Raw genomic sequence first — 17,814 nt, 5'->3', positions numbered from 1 at the left:
AATGGATTAAAGGTGCTGTTGGGGTTGTTTGGTGTCATTCCAGTTCCATTGATTTATGCATTTAAATTTCCAAATCGTAAAATTCCAAAACAAAAGTAACAAAACATTCAATTAAACTAATACCTAAGGCAAGTGCATATGAGGTTTTTTGGATTGCTGTCTTGTTACACACATGCATTCTCTTGAGCTACTACTAAATTATCAGTGTTCCTGGCTTGCAGAACTAACTATACTTTTAATCCACCTCTTAAAAAAAGGTGAATCAGAACAACTGCTGCTTTTTAAATATCACTACTGATTTGTACTTACAAGATCTTCTGCACTGGAAGACTTCTTTCTCCTGTGATATATAGGCTTTCAGAACTCAATATCATTTGCCTTCTGCTTTTACAGAAAAATCTTTGCTATATGGTGTTGTTACACACTTGTTGCACAATTACAAAAGAAAAAAAAAAAAAAAAAAAAAGGAATGCAAAATAACCAGAGAGGACTGAATGTAGAAGTCTTACTGTTAAACCATTTGCAGTACTGTGGTTTTCTTTATTATTTAAAATTCACAATACTCAACTTATATTATAATTTATGAAAAATGTTGAAGTCAGTAAGACACCTAAATAAGAAGACTCTGTCAGAAGCTGAGAAAATAGGCTACTGATTTTAGAACCTGAATCTGTAATGCCCTGTTGCGTTCTGTGACCAGCAAAGAACTAAATTCATTTGAAATATCTTGCACTTACTTGCCTTGCACTTAACTCACAAGCTCTTACACTACAAAGGTACCAGGTCACAAGTTAAATGTGTATAGTGGATCTTTCACCTGGGAGCTAGCTTCAGGATGAATTTTGAGTTTCATTCTGTAAAATTAAATCAGTCAAGTTTTAACAATGCTGCTTAAGATTAGGACATCATATTAGAAGTTTTGAGATGAGCTTTCTTTTCTATTTATCCCATCTTGTCCAGAAAAAGATGCACAAAATCTACGGAACACTTCAAGTGCAGTAATGGAATACGTGTTTGTTAGAGTAGAATTGGAACACATCCAGTTGCAGAAGATGAGCAGCTGGAGTAAACTAAATCCCTTTTAGATGGTGAAATAAGGAGTGCCCAACACAGTAGGAGCCCACACAGTGTTGTTTTGTGCACAGGTAGAATTACCTTGAATTCTCTTCAGCCAGAACAGATGGAGGACATACTTATCTCTTTCAGGTTATGGAAATGTTTCCCCAAAGACACATGCTGGGCGTCTCTTCTGCATATTTTATGGGCTTTTTGGAGTCCCTCTCTGCTTGACGTGGATCAGTGCTCTGGGGAAATTCTTCGGAGGACGTGCCAAGAGGCTGGGCCAGTTTCTGACGAAAAGAGGAGTAAGCCTGGTAAGCCCTTACTTGTTTACCCTTGAACTGTGTAGTTTTGATGCATGAATTAAGCTAACTTGCCTGCTTATCTTGTAGTAAATGAACACTTGCACAAATTTTCCTAAATGGTGTTGCGTTGAAAGAACTAAAAGAGGGATGGGGAACTAAAAGAGGGATATGTTAGTTCTGCAAGAAGTTCAGCAAAATGAGATCTCTTAAAAACCTTTGGTACTACTTACATTAAAGACCATTAGAACAATTAAAGACCATTAGAAATGTACACAAGGCTCCATTTCACAAATGTTTCATTCAAGGTCCTCAGGCACAGGAATGAAAATACACTGTCCTGCTTGGCTTCCACCTAACTGCATGCTAGCACAAATATTTCCTGCTGTGCAGTGAACCTACTGCAAAACAGTCTTTTGTTCTGAGTTACTGGCTTTTGCTTTTTTGTTTGCAGCATTTTGTTGTTTTTTTGGTGATGATTTGTTTGGGTTTCTTTCTCCTCCCTTCCCCACTGCAAGTGAATTCTTAGTTCTATCTCTGCACAGAAATGGGAGGCAATGCAGGGTGATAGTGCCTGGAGGGCACTGGGACTGCTTTAGGTCCTGGTTTTAGAATCAGAGCAAGAAATTTCTTGGGTTTACACCTGAGAAGAAAGTACAGAAAATAATAGTGAAGTACATGTGTATGTGGAGGTTTGTACAGAGGTTGGCATGAGTGGCAAAGGGAAGGAAACAGAAATGGGAAAGAAACAACTTAAAACGCTTCTGATCTTCTGTATTCAAATGAGTAAAAGGAAAATTAGAGGTACTGATGGCTTTTTAGACTAGAGTGGTATGTCTATATCCCATGCTAATTTATAAAATACTAGGGACTTCTTAAACTCTTCCAAGAGCGTGAAAGGAAACTATGAGCAAATAATAAAAAACAACAAAAGAATAGGGAGTTATGCCTAAGAGAAAACAAAAAAGTGTGTTTACTTCAGTCACTTTTAGGGACTTTTAATTATGGTAGCTAAATTGTTAGCACAAAACAAATATCTGGTACTGTCAGATGATTCTTGGTACCATGGGTGGGGAAAAAAAAATTGAGATCTTTCCCTGACTTTTTCTTTTTTCTTCGCAGAGGAAAGCCCAAATCACATGCACGGCTATATTCATTGTTTGGGGTGTGTTGGTCCATCTGGTTATTCCTCCCTTTGTCTTCATGATGACTGAAGGATGGAATTACATTGAAGGCCTCTATTTCTCATTCATCACTATCACCACCATAGGATTTGGAGATTTTGTTGCTGGTCAGTAATTGTATTTTATGTATTATTTCATTACATGCATAGTGAGGCAATTCTACTTCCAAACTCTTAATTTGAAAAGATGTTTTCTAAGCTTTACCAGCACATTTTGCAAGATAGAACATTCTGTTAAAGCTGGGTACTGATCCAGTGGACTAGATCTGGCTCTTCAGTGTTGGTGTAGACACCTAAGGCCTTTATTGGATTAATTTTGCAGACAAGTTCTAGAGTCCATAAGTCCATCTGGTACCCAGGTCTGTATTTCAGGCAAGAAGCTACCTTGCCCACCATGTTAGTTGTGCACCTTTGAATGAGATCCAATATACTAAGCAGGATGTGTAGGCACAGGGCAATGTTTTCTACACCTGCCTAGAACTAGTCAGTGGGGAATGCTGAGCATACTCCTCTCTCCTCCTAAACCTCTTCTTTCTCTAAAAGCCACTGCTTTGTTCAGCACTTTGGTCCTCATAAGTGGAACTCCAAATCTTTTTCTCAAGGAAGGTACCTATATATGCATACTTCAGTGGCAGGAAGAAGACTTGTAATTTTTAAACAGGAAAATGTTCACTTTTATATCTTACAAGGAGAGGATAAATATGCTTCTTTTTTATTTTGTTAGTCCAGTGGTCACAATATGTGTGACCAAGAACTGGAAGATGTGTGATCAAGTTTTTCTTTCATTTCCCCACTCGCTACCTCTCTGACCGGTGTTCAAATAAAAAGGCTCTTATAGTGAGAAAGAGAACAATTCTCAGGGTCATAACTTCAAAGGTTTATCAGCTGTGAGTCTTCTTACAGTAATGTTTTTGTTTTTAATTTCCTGTAGGTGTAAATCCAGATGCAAACTATCATGCGCTTTACAGATATTTTGTGGAGTTATGGATCTATCTGGGACTAGCTTGGCTCTCACTCTTTGTTAACTGGAAGGTCAGTATGTTTGTGGAAGTCCACAAAGCAATCAAGAAACGGAGGAAAAAAAGAAAAGAGTCATTTGAGAACCACCCTCGGCCTAAAAAAACCCTTCAGATGGGTACCTCAAAGGATGTCAACATCTTCAGCTTTCTTTCAAAGAAGGAAGAGACCTACAATGACCTCATAAAGCAAATTGGGAAGAAGGCCCTGAAGACAAGCAATGACAAAATGATAATAGTGGAAAATGCCAAACAAATGAATGCCAGTATCGATGTTCAGGTGACTTACACAAAGACAGAGTCCTTTGAGTATGATGAGGCTTCCCTGGACATTCAAAATGGTCATGTACTGAGACCCCTCCATGACAAACATACTGGAGACAGCCCTCTAGAAGGAACCATGTTTGTGAACCAGCTGGACAGGATTAGTGAAGAAGAAGGTGAAGTGTGGGATTCCAGAGACTATCGGCCCTTAATATTTGAGAATGCCAATATTACATTTGTAAATGAAGATGATGATGAAGAGGAAGATATCTCAGATGATGAGGAAACGTCAAAATCCTCTATGGATGATAATCTTGCAGAGGAATCTGAAACTGCAAAAAAATTGGTAAAATTCCCATCCTCTGATGAATCTACCTTTACCAATAATGAGCTAGAACTTTCTGTGCCTTATGAACAACTGATGAATGAATATAATACAGTAAGCAATGTGAAGGCTGCCACGTGAAGCATGCTGGACAATGGTTTTCTGAAAGTGGTCAGTACGTATTGAACATAGAGCAAGGAGAAAAGTATGTTTGCAGCTTCTCCTGTCTCTTTGAAAACAAAAGCAAGTCCCAGACGAAGAAACTTCAATCTCCTTTCCCATCCTAAGTTGGCTTCTGAGCCTGTTAGCTTTGCTTTTCTGAAAGACTTGTAAAATAACAGTTGAATTTGGAGTCCCACTCCTTCTTTAGATTTCATGGTTCTTGAACAAAATAGAAAAGACTAGTTAATACACTGGATCTGCTCTGAGTTCATGCATTTCATTGAGGAAATAGTTTGGGAGTGTAACTATACTGTTGCAAGACTGTTTTGGGCATCAAATATGTTCGGTTACTTCCTTAGCCTTTCACCTCTGAAAACCTGGATTTGAATCCGACATTTATCACAAATGAAATCAAGGGAGCTGCTCATTGTGAAGTTGTTACTGCCAAAAATATGGCACTGTACTTAAAGAGAAACTTGGGATGGGATGCCAGGATACTAAGAGCTTAGCTGAGCTGTGCTTGTAGACTGAGAAGGAAGCATCTCCGTAGAATATGTCAGTGCTTGTCAAATTATAGTGAATTCTAATTTCATAAATAAAATATTAAAATTAAGAGTTCCAAAGGAATGGATCGAGAAGGAGCCTTCTAACAAGGAAGAATCTGGGATGAAACTCACCAGTTGGGCTGCTAAGTGCACATCAGCCCCAGAACTGTCAAAGAGTAAAGTGACTGGAAGACTTATTAATCAAAGCATGTATGGGCACAAGCAGGATGCAATGAAATTTTTTAGTGTTGAAAGTGTCCTTCCACTGTCCATTTCCTAAAGGAAATACTTGAATGAACCTTGTACAGTATCTGTGTACAGGTGAAGTTTTACTGTTCTTCTTAGGAAAAAAATCACCTTGGGAAGCACAGACATTCTCCAAATGCCCTAATGCCCGTCAGAAGAGACCTGTAGCACTGCTGCTGATTTGGGCAGTGTATTAGTCAGTATTGTTGTTTGATGTTCCTTTCTGCCTTGGTACTTCAGACTTGACTTGAATGGGAGATGATTTTTGAAACAGTTGATTACACTTCATATATTGTTTTGTTTTGTTTTTAGAGTTTGACCAATGTGCGTATACAATGGTTATTCTATCTCACGTGATAGAAGGTTGGGCAATATCAAACCTTGGGCAAACTGAGATGGGATCAAGTGACTTCGGGCCATAAGGAACTTTTTTTTAGAAGGAACTTTGGCTCTGAGCTTCTAAAAGTATTATCTTTTGGCTTGGAGATGGGCTATTCACTAGAAGGAAGCATGTCTATTCATAGCATGTATGCCCAAATTGTTTGAGCTACAAAGAAATTTTACCATGGTTTTCTTTTTCTTTCTTTTTCTATGTCTATGCATTAACCCTGACAACTCTTTCAAATGAGGCTCTTGATTATATGCTGGCAAGAGGTATTGAATTCAGTTTTATCCAATACACTTGGAACAGAAAATAGCCAAGACCTTTAAACCCTAACATGTCAGGTTCTGCTGATCTGTTTGGTTTTGGAGTATTTAAGCCGTTCTGGTATGTCCGAAAGTTTCCAAAGTTCAGTGAACAGTTAAAAGTTGTCTCAGTCTCATTTTCAGTGTAGTGCTGGCAGACACACTAGCTCTGTAAGAAGACCTTTTGGAACCTTGCAATGCTAATCTTATATTACTGGCTCTTTCTGATAACTACAAATATTGGCTGCAGCTTCAGTTGATGGCTTGTTCCAAGGAAGAAGGAGGATATATGGGAAGCTAGCACTCTGGTTGAATAGCCTTTAGTTGGGAAGTTTTGAAGTTATCCACTGTGAAACAAGGGACTGTCTTTACTATTCTGTTTCTTTCCTCGAATTTTCCACACATATGACATTTTTTCAACTAGAATGTGAACACAATGGCCAAATTGTGCCCAACTCGTGTCCACCTGTCATACTAAACAACTGTGGAGTCAACATAATTTGATTTGTATTTAATCTGCAACTTATGGTAGTATTGTTGTAGAGAGATTCTCATTTGGAATCAAATTTTATTATATTTACACTATTTGGAGCAGGGGTGGCTGGATGAATTTGACTTGTATCTGACAGGAAAGAGGGAGAGGCCATCTCAAGATGATTCTTACTTATTTCTAGTAAGATACCTTAATCCCCACTCTTCTAAAATTACTCCAAGCCCTTCAAGTTTTTGTATCTGAAGGGTTGTGGTTGACAGCTGTACTTAATAACTGTAAGAAATGTTAGGTAGGATTATGTGCATATGCGCAGGATGCTTGTGTAGTCAGTTTAGCCTTCTCTTTTTTTTTTTTTTAATATTATTTGTTTAAAAAAGTCCACACTAACTTAAAATGAGAAAGCGCTCCATATAGTTTTTGTAGTCCTCCAACTTGTCTTCCATTATTGATGCAAAGATCAAAGTTTTAGTAATAGTTAGAGAGCTACAGGACAATGAGGAGAGAAAAGACTTTCAGCAAGTGCATGAAATGGAAAAGCATAGTCCAATCTTCATTTAAAAAACAAGAAAAAAAGAAAGAAAAAATTCACTTTAATACTGAAATAATACAACCCAGACACTTGGCTGGGCTGCTTTGATTGGGAGGGGATGTTGCACACTGGAACCCAGACTCTGTTCTGCGTAGTGAAGTGCACTTGTATGCCAGAGCTGAGAATAGATGGGGTCTGTTTCATATTATCAAGCTAGATGTGGCTCTCTGGCCTTTCCCAGTGTAGTCAGCATAGACTATAAGTCTGCATAATAAGTATCATGGGATTTAAAGTAATAGTTTAAATTTATTAAAACAAAGTACAATATTCCCAGTTTTTCGGGGAAACATGATCACACCTCACAAAACTGTTCTCAAGATATCCCACTATGTGCCTTAATGTAATCTTAACACTGGGAAAAAATTCCTCTTTACACAGGGGCCAACGGAATTGGTCTCGTTAAGCCCTACATGTTTCAGAGTTTTGGAGGGGTTTAGTTGGTGCATAGCTTTCATAGTGGCTCTCTCCAAAAAGCTGAACCATTCCCAGAGTTCTTAAAATTATGGTGCCGTCTCAGAAGTGCTGAAGAGCTAAACAGGACAGCTTTTTGCCTGCCTGTCTTCCACGTCTTGAGAAAAGAAGCTGCCTGGGGGATCTAAACTAATATCTTTCTGCCTTCAGATTTACATGTAATGAGTTAGAGGGGTGTCCAGGCTGGATTTTGTTCTATTCAGCTCCAAAAGTGTCTCTGAGTGAATTCCCTAGTGCTACCTGGTTATGTCTTGTAGTTATTTCAATTATTTGGTCAATCTGGAAGCATTTTCTTTGGATAACTATTGATTTCATTTAGCTAACAGTTTTCTTAAAGCTGTGGAGTTGGTTTTCTAGGTGAGATAGATCTCTTCCTGGAAAGAGAGGAAAGGGAAGAGATTTAAGGAAGAGATTTAAGGAAGAAAAAATGCTTAAAAGCATGGAAAAGGAAGGGATGGATGCTTCTTTCTAGCTATTGCCTACAAGTAGATTTTATTTCTAGTCACATCATGTGAAGGATGGATTCACTTATTAATTTTGCCAAGATGAGCCAGTACTTTCAATTTTACTCTTTTTTCAAAAATTAAATCCAGAAATGTGACCATGGAAATCTGTTCCTACAAAAAAGGCCTTTTAAGTGCTATAAGACTCTGTGACCCTATTCTTCATGACATCGTTGTGATGCTTCTTGGGTTTGTATTGTGTTATTGAAGCCTCATCACTTCACTATTGAAGGGCATCACTTTCAGATACCTGTCTCACATCAGGCAGCCTGACACATCTGATACACTGGTACGAAGTCACTGAGGAAATACAAAATCAGAGTGTTTAATTTTTCTGAACTAATGATTCGTGAATCTGTTGCTGGCAATGGATATCACAAAGCACGCAGAATTAAAACCAGACTGATAACAGATCCATGGTGACACAGCTGTATGTGCGAAGATTTTATTTTTCCTCCAGTTGATCTGGGAGAGTGTGTAGAGACGGATGAGGAGAGCAAAAAGCAATATGTCTGTTGACTAAACAAAAGAACTTTGTGTTCATGTAGTTTTTGTGCCTCGTGGGATTCATTCCATTTGTGATGGATTTTACTTTTAAAAATTCGCTTGTCTTTCATATGGCTTTTGACATTTGTGCAGTTCTGACTCTTATCACTCCATAATATGCCTGTCTGTTCTTTGTTGCTGATTGTCACTGGAATCACACTGTATGTAAATATTTGCTAAGTCTTTGTAAAATGTAATTTATTTTAATATTTTACAATAAAAAATTTACAATTTATCCTCTCTGTCATGAGAGCAGTGGTAATCATTTCTTTTTACAACTACCTACACTTGTAATGCACCTTACAGATGAGACTGGTCCTGGCCCAAAGAGCTGGAAGGTAAAGAGCCAAAAAAGCAAGTTGTTTTATGCAAGCAGATGCCTTAACTTGTACGGGGTATTGATGGCTTCAGTTCAATGGCATCTGGTCTTCAATTAGATACAGCATAGCAAAGTATTATTCATTGTGGATTTTGGACAGCTGTTGAAAAATAAACTGAAGTTTATTTTAAGGGCTATGTTTTATCAGTGGGCTGCTTTTAAAGAAGATGCAGAGAGATAGGAAGTGTTAGAATTAATCAGTACTGTGATAAAATAAAATGGACATTTATGACTGGTATCTGAATCTCATGCCAGAGCTATTAAAATATCTGAGTAGCTGTTCACGAATTTTCACAATATTTCTAGTAGCAGTGCTCACCATTTTTCACGCTAGAACTCTTTGCAGTCCTTCAGCTCCAGCAGTTTCCTTGGCAACACGCTGGAAAATAGCTAACTACCTGCCTTAATGGGCAGCAAAGTGTGACTTGGTGCTACCCATGACAGAGGTGGAGCCATCTGAAGAAACTGGGACAACCTCAGCCTGAGGAGGAAGAGACTGAACCTTGGCTTTTCGATATCTGAGTGGAATTGCTAAGGTACAAGCTAGGAAAGTGGGGAGATGCATGGACATGGCAGCAAAGGGTGGATGCTGTAGGATTTGAGTGAGGGTAGCCAATCTCTGCTTTTCCTCCAGCCACACAACAGGAGCAATGAAGGAAGAAGTGCCTGACTGGTGACTGATGCCAAAAAGAGACAAAGAGGGAGGTGGCAGCTCCTCATGGAGCTGAGGGCAGCACATAGCATGGAGTCTGGTAAGCACTCAGTAATATTTCTATCAGCTCCCAGCAGGCTGGAGACTATTGTTCACCTTCTGCCCTTGGAATTTTAGTAGGGTCATTAATTTATAGAGGGGAGGGTAGCAAGAAGTAGGAAAACAGGACAAACCTGTATCTGTTACACACACCTGTTCCTATGGTCCATGCCTGGCTGCAGGTTCTCTGAACACAATAGCTTAACAGATAGATAAAATCACAGACCAGCTGACACTTAAAAAGCCTGAAATGTTTTCACTGAATGTATCGTAGGACTTTACCATGCCTGGTGCAACATGAAACCAGCAACCTGCAGCTCATGGACACAGAGAACTCAAACCTTTATTTCTGAGAGGTGAAGACAGTAAGAAATCAGGATGAGTTGCAGTTCAGGACCATTTTAAACCGGGAAATGCTGCTCCATTCAGGGCAATTTCCTGTAACTGGACCCAGGTCCCAAAGAACCCATAAAATACCTGTCTCAACTCTCACACAAGGAGGTGGTGGAGCTCTGTTACCTATAGTTTAAAGAGGAAGGGTTTTCTTTTTAAATTCGTGTCTTGTACCTTGTGTCTGTCAGCAAGGGTGGGTTTTTGGGGGTTTTTTGGTTGGTTGATTTTTACTTTTTTTTTTTTTTTAACGTATTTTCAGCCTCAACCTGCCTTTGGTAAGATAACTAATACTGTGATATAGAAGAATAAAAGGTTGTGCTGAGTACAACATTCCTTAGATTTTTACTTCTTTTTGTTTCTTGGAGAATTCCCTTGACCTGCACCCAGACTGGGCCTCCTCCACATACCCTGCCTGGCCTTATTGACTACTTCTGGGCTGTGGCTTCATCCCTGAGGAAAAGGGGGAAGTGATGGGTGAATGGTAGTAAACCCAGCCCTGACCAGAGTCACCTATCTCTCTGAGAGCAAAGCCATGGCATTGCCTCCTCCTGGCAGGCCCTTAGCTCTCCACTCAAATTTGTTCATCACCAGGTCTTGTGCAGCTTGGGGTACTTGAAGGGGTTTGTGAGGGGTATTCACTTTATTTTTGGCAAATACCTGCTTTTGCATGCAGCTGATGCAACTCCTGCTGACTTGTGGCATGAGGGCAAAGACTTAGGGAAAAAGGGGTGCAAAACTGCCCTTTACTGCCTTGATTTTATTCCCAGCTCCCAAGGAAACAGACTCATAAGGGGTTGGGGGTTTTGGGGGGCAAGGGGGGTTGATGTTTTGTGGTCAATAGGTGTCTAAGCAGGTGGTGTGCATCTTGGGTTGAACAAAGTAGCAGCCATTGGTTATCTCAGACTACACAGCCAGCCTAGCACAGGGAGTGGTACCACAACTGATAGGAGCAAAGAGGACCAAAACAGAGCACCCACAAATACTCATCTAACTGACCAAGGGAATTTGCTATTTCACACCAGCATGGCTTCTCTGCAAAGGGAGAGTTAATGTAGACTGGGATGCTGGAAGCATTCTCCTGCACAGAGGCTCCCTGAAAGCCAGGTACCATGTTGTAGTTGGGAGGGCTTCCTCTGATAGCCAGGATTCCAAGCCAGAACTCCTTCTGGTTAATAAAAAAATGAGTAGATATATGGAAAATATATTAACATATGAGAAATCTTCTGATTATAATTTTTGATTTTACAAGTTAAACTGAAAAAACTGTGAATTCAAAGAGTTTTGGGTTTCTATTCTTAGAATATTTTTATGAGATGCCAGAATTTTCTCCCTCTTGTCACTCTTTGCTGCTCATAGGAAAGAGCAGAAGAGTGATAACTCTTCATATTTTTTGATGGTTATGTTGTTTCCTACATGGAGAAAGCTGTGGGAAATATACCCTGTCCCCTCTTTTCTCCTTACTGGGGTGGGGCTGTGAATGACAAAGAAAGCAGAAAAAAGAAATTGAAAATATGAATTCTGAAAAATTGAAAATCTCTGCAACTATGAATTTCTCCTCTGTGAGGAGGTTAAAACACAAAATACCTTAAGTACAAGTCAGGGTTTTTTCCTATAGACATTCTTTAAAATTTCCCATGCTAACTTTTAATAACATTGTTTTGGCTACTCTCCTAAATATGCTAAACAAAAGCACTCATGTTTTCAAATTAGTTCTATGTATTATTAACTCAGGTAAAATGTAAATACTTTGACACACTTTTAATCTTATTTGATATAAAAGTGTAGTGTGGCACCATAATATGCCTATAATTGTAAGGAGAATTAATGCACTCAGTATGAATGACTAAGCAAAAAATTCCTGGACTTTTGGCTTTGGACACTTGTTGATCACATTTCTGTTTATCTAGTTAGCTTTTGGGTGTATAAGGAAGTATAATTCCTAATGCCGCTAAGATCAGAGACAAAAATCCTCTTCTGTGCTGATTTGTGGGTTGGGTGCTATCCATACTGATCAAAATAAACTCTGCAGAGGAGCACTTGTTCCTACATACTCCTGGTTGCTGGGCAGAACTGCAAAATATGTGCACACCAATGTGAAATAAATCTGTTCACATTGAAATAGAAGTCACAAGCTTCTGAAGCTAAAGTGTAAGTGTTTATTCATAAAGCTCTGTTGTCCTTCTCTGGCAACCTTCATATTTGTGGCTTATGGGTTGTTGGCAGCTAGCAAAAAGTAAAGGAACAAATTAACACTTCAGATACAGACAGTCTCTATTGATATACTCTATCCCTCTCATCCTGGGGCTTTTGCCAACTCATCTCTGGCACAGCTGGAAAGGAAGGAAAAATAGTAAGCTAATTGGCCTGCTTTTTAATTGCTGATTAGAATGGGAAATTAATACAAAAGCAGGGGTAAGCAACACACCTTGGACACCTGAGGGGGACACTGCACTCTTTGGCTGTTTTTGTGGCTGTTAGTTTTTAATAAATGATACAAAATGGGCAGCTTAAAATGAGAAAGGCTCGCAAGGATGGCTTTCCTTCATACAATGAAGAAGACTCAAATTTTAAGGTTTTTTTTTCTGTGCTTCTTATCTTCAGAAAGTGAAATTCAGTGATGTAAATTGTGAGACTAGAGTCTGAGATGTATGATAGAGATCAGGTGAAGGCAAGAAGGTAAAGCAAAGACCTGTTTTTAAAATTTAACCTTCAAGTTATCTGTAGTTTTGTGGTGTAAGTTCTCTATTCTTCACAGCTGCTCAAATTGAGAGAGCCTGACATTTAGCTCCAGCTCTGGTAATCCCAGCATGTCAGTCAGGCAAAGTTAAAGGGATGGGGAGTTGAATTAAGAAATTTTTTTTTTTAGGGCAAGATATAAAATTTTTATCAAGTACAGGAAGAAATCAGAACTACAGTAGCTGAGGAATCTGTTAATTATGATTTAGTCTAAAACACCAAGAAATTAATTTTCTCGAAATAATTTTAAGCAGTTTTCTGAATATGTTGTCTGGCCAAGTCTCTGGGGGAGTTAATTCTATGATGTTTGTCAGTGGATATAAAGTATAATCTTATGGAGGCTTAACAGCTGCAAAATCTGCATGAAAGAATTGTCAGCCTTTTAAAATGTGTAAGTTTGAGACAGGCTTCTTTCAAATAATGCAAGGAAAATAAAAAATAAGGTGGAGATGGATTGTAGCTCTAACTGGCTCTTATTTAAAAGCTTCTGCCTTCAGATATTACTGTACCTTTAAGTGCTATGTGGTTTTGCAAATGCATGGGATAAACTGGCACAGAGAGGGAGGAAGAGACTTTGGTGTTGTCAGATTATATTTACTGTAAAATGACAATTCTTGAAAGCAATATCAACAAGACTCAGGGTGGGGAGAACTGTGACTGATTTCAAACACACATTCTAGTCAGACCTATGCAGTAATGACCCAAGTAATTTTTTAAGGAAGGATGCCACTTCCAACCCTTTGGTCTATATCTTCTGGTTCCCATCACTTGTCTTCTTGCTTATATGTCTAAATTTCCCCTTTCCTCAGCTGTGTTGCATCTGTCCCATGCCTCTTAGGAACATCATGGCTGCTTGCAGGCAGGATACACCAGCCTCTTGGCATTTGAGGCTGATAGTCAGAAGATAGACTTGGCTTTTCCCTTCAAACAATGTCAGTCTGAACTGTTTCACCTACAGGAGACAGACACTGAACAACCAAGGCACCCAGTGGAGCAGTCATGGCTTCCTTCAGTGAAAATCTCAAGCTTTTACATGCATTCAGCCATGCTATTTTTATCTGCTGGGTATTAGGATTTGCATGGGTGTAGTTCAGTAAAGGGCAAGGGTAGAACTTCACTAGGGGGCAGTGAAGTGGACTGGGCAAACCTATTGAAATACAGGGACTTGTTAGTGAGGCTCCAGTCCAAAACAGGTTTTGAAAGAGGCTATGCCTATTGTGAATTTTAGTTGCACCTTTTCTAGCTGCATATTCCTCCTCCCCTTCTTCCCACTCCAGTTCCCACTTACTGCCACTCCTACACTCCTCTGCCCCACTTCATAACCACAGTGGTATCCACTGCTGCAGCCTCTGAACTGGGAGGATAAAGCTTAGCTCTTTTTCGTCTGGAACTCTCCAGAAGGCTTCCCAGCCTTAGATACACTTTAGTTTGTTGTTGTGTGTTCAGTCAGTCTTGGCATGACTACAATTGTCTTTGTAGATGTGACCTAAAATCATGTTACCAATGCACCAAGTAAGCAGCAAAGCTATCACCTGTTTAAATAAACCTTTGGCTCCTAATCAACAGTTCACCAGAAGAAAAGAAATTGAATAGAACAAAATATGTTTGATTGTTTACTAAAGGCATAATGGCCTGGAGACTGAAAACAAAGAGTGGGACTGAAAACCAGATGGCAACCAATATAATCAAGACAGCCTACATATCAAATCTTTAGGGTACAGAAAACTCCCACAGTGGAATCTTTTTAAGCAGTAGAGAAATCCATATGTGCTACTTTCCCAGTTACAATAATTCCAAATAAATGCCAGAACTGTGACTTTAAAATATCACAGATCAATGTCAGGAACCACTTATGTATAACACTTGACTCTAAGTGGCCTCAGAATGCCAGTGAGAGGGGAGGAGCGGGAATGGGGTCTCACACCGCCTCTGTGCAGAAGTGCCCACCACGAGATTTGCCACTTGCATTACGAAGGAGAATATAGAATATAGCTGATAATGCATAAGGGCATAAGCTCATAGGATGGATGCTGCTGGTACCACGTGCCATAGATGAATTCTAGGCTGTTATAGTGCCAGGGAGTGTAAAGGGACCATTTCAGACCAGGACAATCAGCTGATTACAGGCACAGAAGAGCAGAATATGAATAGCAGCTGCCGGTGGTCCCAGGCAGAATTATCAGAGATATTTTTATAGTTTGCATTGCTCTTGGCTGGTTAGTCTTGAACTGAGGTAGAGAAGTCTTCTTCAAGTATCAGGGATATTGAGCAGCACCAAAGCCACTGTACACAAAAATGTACATTCTCTAGGAATGAGAAACAGGCCTAGAGAGACAGTCACCATCTAGAACTTCAAAAAGGAGGAGGAAAATGGAGCAACCCTCGCTCCAGAGCACCTGCACACAGCAGGTAGTCTGTGGTAATCTGCATGAAGGGGAATAAGAAACTATGTCAACTATAGGTGAAAAAGATTCTTCTACATTCCCATGTCCTGCTAAACTGACCTTTACTCGTGCTTATGTTTAGGCCGGGCTAATATTTGGAGTGGGAAGGATAAGAGCATGAGTTTGGGTGGATTCAACAGTTTTAGAACACTGTCTCTTGTATTTCTTGTTGCAGCTGAAGGCCCTGAAGCATCTCTGTGCACTGGGACTCTGGGATGGGAGTTGTTCCCTTAATAGAAGTCCACAGGCAAGGAGGGCAGGGCATGTACCACCATACACCACCTGCTGGGAAAGGACTTTGAAGAAGCAAAAATTGTCATCACCTCACAAGAAAGAGTTGTTTCCTCTCTCCCACTGATTCACCACAGTGATCCTCAATGGTTAAAATGAGGTAAACCTATATCTTCATACTAAAGGTCTCCATTATATGACATTTAAACGAAGAATGATGTCCATATGCTTCATGAGAAGCATACAACCCTCTCTCTTGAAGCGATAAATTTGTTCCCTGTTGTTACAGACCATGCGGTGTTTCACGTCTTGCTGCTGCTCTACATTCACCCATCTTCTCACAAGGGAGACAGTGGTGCTGTTTCCCTCAGGATCAGACCAGAACCTAGGCGGGTCTCCTTTGCAGAATCCCTCATACAAGGTTCATTTGCTCTTACCCATTTTTAATGCTATTAAAGCCTTGGAAGGCCACAGTGTGTGAGCAGACCTCTTTCCTTACAAATGTGTGACTCTTTGCAGTGAGCAAACCCATATGACAGTGTGCTGACAACAAGTGGTTATAGTTTTGGCAAGATCTACTGGTGCTGTTTCCACCACCTCCCTCAGCAGGTTCTTTTTTCAGCTAACGCACTAATTTTTCTTACACATAACATGTAACTCTCTGAAGTTTAATTTTGTGATCATTTTATGCTCCCATTAACAAGTAGAAATAATTGGTTCCTGTTCTCATCTTCATTTTAATTTTTCACTATCCTGGGTGCAGAGGCCTCTGGGCAGCAAAACAGTAAGAAACTAATAACAGAATTAATGAGAAAGAAATCGACATGCACCAGTATAGAGCCCATATCAGGAAATTCTTAAAATCCCATCCACCTTAAGAAAGTAATTTCAAACACTTCCATCAATGATAATTAAATCAAATAAAATATCTAGAATAGCATCAGAATTACTACTGTATTGAAGGAGCTGGGAGGTGTCAAAGATCCCCCACCAAACACATCAGATGGCTTCCAAAGACATAATTCCTGGGATGTATAAGCAAAATTAGAACATGTGAGAGATGATTACGAAATATTGTTCCACTTCCTAGGATGGTGGGGTTAATATAGACTTTTGCATGGGATCAGATAATCAGATTTTAAGGAAGGTATAGGTAAACTGAGAGCAGTCTGTATTATAGCAACAAGAAAATGTTTTAAGAAAAGATGGCATTTGAGAAAGTCATTAGAAAAGGCTGAAAATGTGTTTATTCAGACTAAAAAAGAAAACAAAAGAGCCAGTACACATAAGTTTTCTGATGGGTAAAAGACTGCTGAAGACTGCTAAGCAGGGGCTAAATTGTTCTTTTGTAGGCCTTGGAGAAAATAATAAAGGAAATCTGTCAACATTGCAATAAACATGACAGAGCCTAGTGCTACAACAACATGATTTCCAACTGTAAGAGCAATAAACTCCTAGGTGGACATGGACTTTAAATTCTTGGAGAATTTGCAAATTGTTTAGGCAAACAGCTAAACTGTCAGGGATAGTCTTGCTACATGTACAGACACCCAGTAGAGAAGGGCATATATCAGTTATCTCTTGAGGTCCCTTTCAGTTTGTGTCCATTCTAAGAGGTCAGATCTGTTTTTATCACTCTCTAAATTATTGCTCTTATGTATTAGGGTAATGAGACTCTGCTGTAAATTAGATGCAATATTTCATACGCATCGCAGAAATTACTCTTCTACTTACCTACCTGGCTGCCCCAACATGATTAGAATGTACTAACATAAAAGAGTAAATAATAAAAAGACAAGGAAACTTCATATCCTTTCTATATCCTGCACTTTCTTAGTTGTCAAGGCCACTGGAAAATGGTGCTGTGTGGAATCTTCTAGTTCATTGTCTAGCTTTCCTTTCCGGTGTCAAGTGTTTGGACATAATAGTGTTGAGGCAAAGATTGCTATGTCTATGTCAGTCTATCCCATCTGCTTTTCCATTTGAAAGAAGGAAATTATTTTTTTTTCTTTTCAAGCAGCTTCTCCTTGAACAGTATGTTCTCCTTGCCTACCTTTTCCTCCCACTCTTTAGTCATGTTCCATTGCTTTTCAGCCACATGTATGCATTTATGTGACTTGGATGAAGTGGTTGTACTGTATATCAGTTGTCACGCATGTAAAATTATAAAAGTTGTCTCTTGATTACACTTCTCTGGATTCTAAATTTGGTGGCCTTTCACTGCTGTTTAACAAGTCCCTGTTCATTTACCTCACTGCTTAATTGAAGGGATGGAAAAAGAGGTAAGAAATTCTGTGAAAGGCTTTGTCTTCCAGAGTAGCACAGATGCTTTGCACAGTCATAGCTAAAAAGCAGCAACTGGTATCTCAGAGGAACATCACTCCCTTTGTGGGTGAGAGAACTGGCAAAACCTCTGACTATTGGGAAATCTTATGAAAAAAGTTCTTTCAGGAAAAAAAGCAAGAAGCTTATTTACATTTCACTTCCAT

General features: G+C 39.4%; 1 protein-coding gene across 1 annotated transcript in view; it reads left to right on the top strand.

The window, feature by feature from the left end:
• Positions 1-8,052, top strand: part of KCNK5 (potassium two pore domain channel subfamily K member 5) — a 34,362-nt gene extending 26,310 nt beyond the window's left edge. Inside the window, exons 3-5 of the mRNA XM_053973005.1 lie at positions 1,207-1,373; positions 2,484-2,652; positions 3,476-8,052. Coding sequence (XP_053828980.1) covers positions 1,207-1,373; positions 2,484-2,652; positions 3,476-4,290 — 1,151 coding nt within the window. The 3' untranslated portion in view covers positions 4,291-8,052. The remainder of the gene's footprint in view (positions 1-1,206; positions 1,374-2,483; positions 2,653-3,475) is intronic.
• The last annotated feature ends 9,762 nt before the right edge of the window (positions 8,053-17,814 follow it).

Source organism: Vidua macroura, chromosome 3 (assembly GCF_024509145.1).
Source record: "Vidua macroura isolate BioBank_ID:100142 chromosome 3, ASM2450914v1, whole genome shotgun sequence".
Lineage (NCBI taxonomy): Eukaryota > Metazoa > Chordata > Aves > Passeriformes > Viduidae > Vidua > Vidua macroura.
This window is presented reverse-complemented; position numbering and strand designations above follow the sequence as displayed.